The sequence below is a fragment of the Echinops telfairi genome, unplaced genomic scaffold (genome assembly GCF_000313985.2).
Source record: "Echinops telfairi isolate 266 unplaced genomic scaffold, ASM31398v2 ScPeMD7_1;HRSCAF=3_0, whole genome shotgun sequence".
Lineage (NCBI taxonomy): Eukaryota > Metazoa > Chordata > Mammalia > Afrosoricida > Tenrecidae > Echinops > Echinops telfairi.
In genome coordinates, this window is record NW_022103896.1 from 35,715,615 (window position 1) to 35,724,341 (window position 8,727).

The 8,727-nt window shown below is 44.3% G+C and overlaps 1 protein-coding gene across 2 annotated transcripts in view; it reads right to left on the reverse strand.

The window, feature by feature from the left end:
- FZD6 (frizzled class receptor 6) overlaps positions 1 to 8,288 on the reverse strand; it is a 22,595-nt gene extending 14,307 nt beyond the window's left edge. For both annotated transcript variants that reach the window (XM_045286001.1, XM_004697685.2), the window contains exon 1: positions 7,970 to 8,288. In XM_045286001.1, coding sequence (XP_045141936.1) covers positions 7,970 to 8,001 — 32 coding nt within the window. In that variant the 5' untranslated portion in view covers positions 8,002 to 8,288. The remainder of the gene's footprint in view (positions 1 to 7,969) is intronic.
- Positions 8,289 to 8,727: the final 439 nt, after the last annotated feature.

The window sequence follows — 8,727 nt, forward strand, 5'->3', positions numbered from 1 at the left end:
ACTTGCAAAAGACTTCTTTAAGAATGAAGATCCTACTTTGAGGATGAAGGTTTACCTGAGCCAAACCATCTCATAGACATTTGTATTTCAACCATCTCATATGCATGCAAAAACTGGACAGTGGATAAGGAATATTGAACAAGACTTGATGCACGTGCATTCTGGTGTTGGCAAAGATTATTGAAGAGACCATGGGCTGCCAGAAGAACAGAGCTGTCTGGGAAGAAGTATAGTCGGAGAGTTCCTTTGGAAGTAAGGATGATGAGTCTGTGGACATGTAATCAGGAAGGACTGGCTCCTGGAGAACGACATCATGCGTGAATTGGATCCTAAAACAGAGGGCCAGGGAACAAGAAGCCCTAAAACTAGATGGCTTGATGCAACTGGGGGCTCCCACATCGGAACGGCTGTGAGAACGGTATGGGACCGGCTTGTGTTTCCTTCTGCTGTGCGTGGGGCTTATGAACTGGACGTGACTCAGGGGCACTTAACAACGACAAAGGAAATCCCTTAATTTATTCATTTTTAACTTCTAACTGAAACTATAACTCCAGGAAAGCTACACATTCAACAAGCCTCACCGAGGACATTAGAACCATGAAGGGTCACTACCTGCAGGCTGCAGGGTCCAGGAAAAGCAATCACCACAGCAAGGTGGTCTTTCCATGGTCTGCAAGAACCTGGTCCCTTTGTGAACAGGAGCTCCCAAGGGCCTGACGGATCAGACTGCAGACCACGGGGTATGCCAAGGAATGGCTCTGGGGGAACCAAGTGCCTACAAGCAGTCACCCAGGAGAAACATGGCCGTCTCTGCTCACGACCGGTCTACCCTCAGTCTGCAGACCCAGGAGTCCCTGCTACGCCAGCAAAGCCTTAGAGGAAGGTGAGCTTTGTGGTTTCTGTGTTTAACACGCAACAGCAGCTACTGTATAAGCACATACAACTGATACGGAGCGCCTTTCAATGTCTAGTTCAGTTTATGACCCAATAGCTTCCTTTCAGAATGGCTACCACTATTTTCTGATGTTCTTTTTCCTGGGGGAAAACAAGGTGTATCTCACTAAACATTTTCCTTCTTTGTCAGCCAAGTAAGGAGAAGACATCCAATGGGCTCTTCTAAAAGCAGCCAGAAGAAAATGTGCAAAAACCACTGCTCCAGGGAAAATATTCTTTTATTTTCTTAAAAGTGTGTTGATTCAGTCTTTCTCCAGCCTTTATTTGTAAGTGAACAGAGACATATTAACAGGTGTAAAGGAAAGGAGTTTGTTTTTTTTCTGTTAAACGCTGCCCCCTAAAACACTCCTGTCCCTTTAGACTGTTTAAAAAGGGAATGACCACATGCTGTTGCAAACAATACATGATCCTGCTTTTGCCTAGACCCTGATGGAGGCGATTCAAAGCAAAGAAAATATAATATTCCTGTTTCCATTTTCCCTAGCTCAGTCTCAGCATTTTCTGGATGAAATCAGCCTCTCCAGGGAGGCCAGCTTTACAATTTGAGAAACAATGTTCTAGATATGGAAGCAAAGGAGCACAATGGAAACCAGCAGCCATTTGTTTTTCCACTGCACGACATCCTTTCATGACACAGCCTGGCTGCAGCTCACAATCAGAAGTTAACTCTTTGTAACACACACGCAGCACAAGGCGAGGCCCCACTCCTGGAGTCCCTTCCTCCCCAGGCTCCCTGAAACAAAACTGCAGCTCAACTCAAGAGATGGGAATCTCGGCCAGATCTTTCTGGTTTGGGATAAAGACACTTCAGAACAAAGTCTGTGGAAAAGAAATTCCTTGAAACTCAGACAGCATGTTTAATGAGAATACACAGTGATGTTGGCTGTTTATCAGGGGCCGGGTCATTCTGAGGAGCCCTGGCGGTGCGGTTAGGCAAGGGATGGACTGCTAACGGCAAGGTCAGAGGTTCTAACTCACGACACTGCTCTTCAAGAGACAGATGAGGCGGTCTGTGTCTGTAAAGATTCATAACCTTGGAAAATCTATGTAGGGCTGTTATGAGTTAGAATCCACTGGGTAGCAGTGGGTTTTGTTTTGTTTGTTGGGCGGGGCAGGGGCAGTGTTCTACTATTAAGAGTCTTGGTGGCAGAGTGGCTAAAGTACTCACCTGCTAAACCAAGGTCAGCAGTTTGAATCCACCAGCTGCTCTTTGGTGGCTTGCATAAAGCTTGACAGCCTTGGAAACATGAGCAGCAGGTAGGGAGCTCTACTCTGTCCTGCAGGGTCTCCTGAGTGAAAACTGACTGGACAGCAGTGGGCATACTATTCTGAGAAGCCCTGTAGCATGGTGATTAAAGTGGTCAGCTGCTAACCAAAGGGCCAAAGGCCCAAGCCCACGAGTTGCGCATCAGGAGAAGGAGATGGCAATTGGCTTCCATTCAGGTTTACAGCCTTAGAAACCCTGAAACAGGGTTTCCCAGAATGGGGGATACTGCCCCCTGGGAGGCACTGGAACACTCTGGGGGTGGAGGCTGCCATAAGAGCAGACAACTACACTTTATCCTGGAGAGGAGGATACCGTACAAACGTTTTCAATTGCCAGGGGGGGCGCTGGGTCTTTTTTTTTTTTTTCTGAAAAGGGTGGTTGGCCAATTAAGTTTTACTATGAGTCGGAATTGATTTGATAGCAACATTCTTTTTTACATTATACTTAAGAACACTTTCAAGTCCTCCAAATTTTCTTTGCTGATTTGTTAGCACCGGGACTACCAACTTTTTCTTAACTAAGCATCTACAATGCCCAAGAGACTATGCTAGCACTAGAGCTAAACTCCAAACCAAACCCACTGCCGTGCAGCAGAGGCTGACTCCTAGAGACCCCTGTGGGTTTGAAACTGTAATTGTTTATGGGAGTAGAAAGCTCGGTCTTTCTCCCAACATTAGAGTAAGGGATGAAGAGACACCATTCCTGCCCTCACCAGGTTCACCATCTAGTGAGCCAGGTACATGCTTGCAAGACAGCTTGATAAGCAGAGGACGTCACATATATTAAGTACAGTAAGGTTGTGTGGGCACCAAAAGGTTTGTGCTTGACTCTAACGGAAAGGCTGGTGGATTGAATCCACCCAGCAGAACTGCCAAGGAAAGGCTTCATCTGTTTCTGTAAAGACTGCAGCCAAGGCCGCCGCATGGTCTACGCAGTAACCTATGGGGTCATCCATGGGCATTGGCAACAGGACTGAGCTGATTAAATATGCCTTGGAGAAAGATGGAAGGCAGTTTCTACTGCTCTGAGAACTGAGGCATTGAGCAAACGGAGAAAGGGTGGGGGGATGTTAAAAGGCACATCAGGCAGAAGGGATGATTGTGCAAGCCGTGGAGGGAGAGAGAGTGATATGATGTGTGTTCAAGAAGTAGAGCAGCATGGCTGACACAGGGTGTACAGTGCAGGGAGGGGCATGAGGGCAGGCTGGGCACAAAGACAAGAAGAAATCCGGGGTGGGAGGGAGTCGCATGACGTGCTACGGGCCTAACCTCAATGAACTGTGTGAAGGTTTGCACTGTAATGAGGTCACTCGGATACCAGTAGACAGGGAGAGGAGAAAGGTAAGAAGAGGGTAAACATTTCTGTTTTCATCTAAATAGTCTGACCAGAGTTTGCATTCAAGCCACAGATGGGGTGGGGGTGGGGGGATTCAAAGAGCTGAATAAAAGAGGAAAACAAGCTAAAAAAAAAAGTTAAAAAAAAAAAAGGTAAAGATGACCTTTTGATCCAGGTTGAGAGAGAAGGCTGGGTCAGACTAGAGTGCTCAGATCTTGGGGAAATCAGAACTTCTCTGTGATTCGGTTTCTTCTTCTATCTCAGACGTTCCCAAACGTATTTGGCCTACCACTGCCCCTTTACAGAAACAAATTATCCAGCAAAAAACCTCTACCCCCCAGTAATGAAAAACGTTTGTACTATGGCCCATAATGCAGCCCCCTTGGATCTTCCAGCACCAACCCCACCAACCCTGAAGGAAATGATAACATCCACTTCCGGAAACACTGATCAATATAATAAGACATTCAGAAGGTCTGCGTCTGAGTCATAAATGGGTATAAAAATTTTATACAATGAACCAATTTGAATCCTGTGCTTTTCATTTATAATCCTATATAAATCCTTTGTCATCCTATGCACTTAATTTCAAACACTAAATTTGAAAACAGTACAGTGACAGCGAGTCTGTGGCCCCAAAGGAGCCTGGTACGATCTTTAAGGTCACTTCCAATTTGAAAATTACTGATATCCCTGCTTTGATCAAAGTTTGCTTTACAACCCTCTGACTTTACAAAAGGTCTTCATTGGCACCTTTTCACAAACGGAATGAAAACCCAAGAGGATTTTTCCTTTTAAAGAGGCAGTGTGCACCCCGAGTCTTTCCAAGAGCACTGAACTGTCTGTGAACACTCTAGTTTAGGCTTTGGGTGCTATTTGGTATGATTTGTGGGGCCATTGGGTCTAGAGATGTTCAGATTTTTTTCCTCATATTAAACCAAACCCCACATCTAACCCACTGCCATTGCATGGATTCTGAGTCAATGCCCCCTACAGAGTGATTCCAAGGCTTTGTAAAGCCTTACTGAGCAGACAGGCTCATGGTTTTCCCGTACGATGGTTGGTGGTTTTGAACTGCCAACCATGTGGTTCGCAGCCCAATGCTTACCCACCGGGCTCCCTTTTCTCATATAAATAAACAGTAAGTGCGTCACTGTACCCATTTCAGTTTTCAGAAGGTGTCATGGGCTCGCTCCATTTTGGGGGTCGCGGAGGAAAGCTGCATAGGACTTTGGACATTCCACACAGGAACTGGAAACCGTGTGGCTGGCTCAGGGCGCATCGGATGGAGAAGCAGGACGAGCACGGCACTACAATAAACTCTGCACACATAACCAGGGAGTATAAATCTGACCTACACTGACGGCGTTGTTTCATCTTTCCATTTTCCTTTCTGTCCCTGTCTTCTTGTGTACTTTTAGGTTAATGTTGCTATATAGCTCTAAACCTGCTGGAGTATGATCTGTATGATTAAAGTGTTGAGCAGCAAGAACATGAGGATACTAATATGGGAGGAAGACTATCCTATGGGTACATGGCATGCACATTATATAGTGTTTTTGTTTGTTTGTTTGTTTGTTTGCCAACTGTGCCCTCTTCCCAAAGTATTTTGTAAGCATACTAGGCTAACGAATAATGATGTGGTACCTGCATTATTTCCCTAAAACCGTGCTTTTAAAAAATATATAAAGGGAACAGTAATGTTTGCCATCAAATAAAGGAGGTAAGACAATACATTTTTCTTGATAATGTGTAGACATCAAATCGCCTGGGAAAGAAGCTAATTGTGTGTGTTTAAGTATCTGTGTGTATCGTAAACACACACACACACACACTTAACAGATCTGTCAGAAGCAATTGCTTCTTTAAAAAAGATCCATACATGGAATAAAAATGCATTCTAACCTGCTTACCATTCTAGGTATTGACTCGCAGAGATGCAGCTCTCTTACCTTAAAATGGTACTCTAAGATAATGAATTTATCCTATTTAATCTGAATTTATAAGGTCACTGCTAACATTCAGAATGAAGTTATATGTAGCCACTACATTTAATAAAACACTTTTAAACTAGATTTTTAAAAACATTTTTTTTGCAATCACTGTACAACATGAATTATCAAACTAACATTATTATCGTAAATAAGAATGAGTAGTTATTGCTTGAAGGCATTCCCACTATATAATCTGATCAGATTCAAATATCAAAATGGTTCTGCCTAATCAATTAAAGTCTCACTTTTCAAAATGACATCACACACTGGTTTGAAAAAGCACTGAAAGATTTGTTGTTGGTGGTGATTCATAGTGACCCTCCAGGACAGAGTAGAACTACCCGCAGGGTTCCCAGATGATAAGCTTTCAGGGAGCCCTGGGAGTGGAGTGCGCTACATTAGAGCTGGTAACTGCAAGGTTGGCGGTTGGAACCTACCAGGTCAGGTCCTCTGCAGGAGAAAGGTGAGGCTGTCTCCTCCCATCAAGGTTTCAAAGTTGCCCAAACCTAAAGGAAGGGTTCCACTCTCTCCTATAGAAGGGGCGCTATGAGTTGGAATCAACCCTGATGGCAGGAAGTTTGGTTTCTTTTTGGAATCTTTAGGGGAAGGACCCCTGGTGGCGTCGTTGAGTCAGCATTTGAACCACTAACCTCGCGGTTCAAAGTCATGTGCTGTTCATTGGGAGAAAGATGAGGCTACCTGCTCGCACAGAAATGTACAGTCTCAAAATCAAACCCACTGTCATCGAGTATATTCCCTCATACCAGCCCTATAAGGCGGGGTAGCACTGCCCCTGGGAGTTCTGGACTGTAACTCTTGATAGGAGTAGAAGGTCACATCTTTGTCCTGTAGAGCAACTGGTGGTTTCAAACTGCTGACTTTGCAGTTAGCAGCACAACAGGTAACTAACTACCCTGTGACCAGGAATCCTGATTTACAGTCTAGGAACCCTATACAGAGCCGCTCACAGCAGGAATTGGCTTGATGGCAGTGGATGAGTGGCTAGTGGGTTGATTGGGCTGTTAACCGAAAGATTAACAGTTCATATCCAACAGTTGCTCCGGCAGAAAGATGAGGCTGTCTACTGTACAAATTTACAGCCTCAGAATCCCTAATAGGGTCACTATGAATTAAAATCGACCCGTGGGCAGTGGGGATGATCAAAAAACAAAGTCACAGACATGAAAAAATAATAATTTATAAATTATCAAGGGTTCGCCAGAGAGGGAGGAGGGAAACATGAGCTGATACCAAGGGCTCATGTAGAAAGAAAATGTTTTGAAAATGATGATGGCAACATATGTAAAATGTGCTTGACACAATGGATGCATGTATAGATTGTCATAAGAGTTGTACGAGCTGCTAATAAAATGATTAAAACAAAACAAAGTCACTTTTTAGCAAGAGACTCGCTACAGCCCCCCAAATCTCCCAGTAATTTATTTCAGAAAATCCAAGTGGACACTACGCGTACTAATCAGAAGAATGCATCTTCACTTTTAGCCAAGCAAGGCATGCAACATGCCCGAAGAACTGGAGGGGGCGGGGAGGAGAATCAATTTGCCCCTTTTACAGGACAAATCATAATAAATTCAAGAAAACAAAAATATTGCCAGAAGCAAGATATTTCAAAATCATTCATTAAAAACATGATTTTGTTTGTCGCCATATTTATAAAATAAGCCCTATCTTGAGTCCAGGGAGCACTGGTGGCGTAAGTGACGTGCCGAGCTGCTAGGCGCGAGATCAGCAGTTCAAAACCACCAGCCACTCCAGCGAGAAAGATAAAACTTCTTACTTAGGTAATGAAGTTACTGTCTCGTAAAGCCATATGGGCAGTTCACCCTGCCTATGGGGTCACCGTGAGTCAGAACTGATTCGATGGAGGTTTAGTTTTTCATCTAAGCTCCCTACACGTGGTCCTGAATGGACACCAAATAAAAGGATTTAGTCAAAATATGATTTATGCAACTTAAAGTTCTTAATTTAAATGTCGTATTAGTGTTTGTTTTAAGAATCCTATATACAGAAAAGTGGGTGAATGGAGACGTCGGACAGTGTAAGACATGACAAAATAATAATTTATAAATTATCAAGGGTTCATGAGGAAGTGGGGAGTGGGGAGGGAGGGGGGAAAATGAGGAGCTGATGCCAAGGGCTTAAGTAGAGAGCAAATGTTTTGAGAATGATGAGGGCAATGAATGTACAAATGCGCTTTACACAATTGATGTATGTATGGATTGTGATGAGTTGTATAAGTCCCCAATATAATGATTTTTATAAAAATAATAAAAATATCCAAAGGGGAAAAAAATAAAGTGTTCAAGGCCACCAAAAAAAAAAAAAGAATCCTATATAAAGTTTATTCCAGATTACAGCATAAACAAAATCTTTCAAAAAGGTGTGAAGCACGACTCACCTCCATTGCCTTAGCAGCAGTCCCCTGGTCATAATGTCGCATCAGATTGGGGAAAAAGGTCAGATTGTAGGACATTTTCATACACTTGGGAATCGTGATGGGCTCGCAGGAGAAGGAGCTGTGTCCCTTGACGAGGGCTATGAAAGTTGATGTCAACAAAAACGTAAACAGTTCCATGGTCTTCTGGTTTCTGATTTTACCAAATGGCTCGGATACATCCGTCCTCTCATTCATGCAGAAGACTGCCATCCAACGACACAACACAGTCAGACTCCTGATTTCATTGTCACCACACAGAAGGTAGCAGTCGTCCCGAAAAGGAGTCCGGGGCCAATCACGCTGAAAACAACAAAAACAATCAAGAGGGTGCAGTGGTAACATTCGTCAAAAGCGCAAAAGTGGACGACGAAGAGCAGAGTTCAGATTTTCATCCTAGGTCCCGAACGCTGGGAAAACGATGGAAAATTCCATCCCACCCGGTACTCCCTCCTGCACCTGCTTTGGTCCAGAAGAGACCATGGGGCTCTGTTACGCCGCGTTACGGTGCACGGTGCACAGAGAGGCCATCTGATGAGGGACGGGGGCTGGGAAGAAACGGGATGAATGGAGTCAGACACCCCCAAAGCCCCTCCTGGAAATCACATTAAACACAAGCACAGCGAGGCCCGGGGAAATGCTTAACCCCGAGGAATTCCTAGACTGGCTCAGCACCCACTTTGGGTGGCCGTCTTGTGGGGATACACACTCTTCCTGTTTTC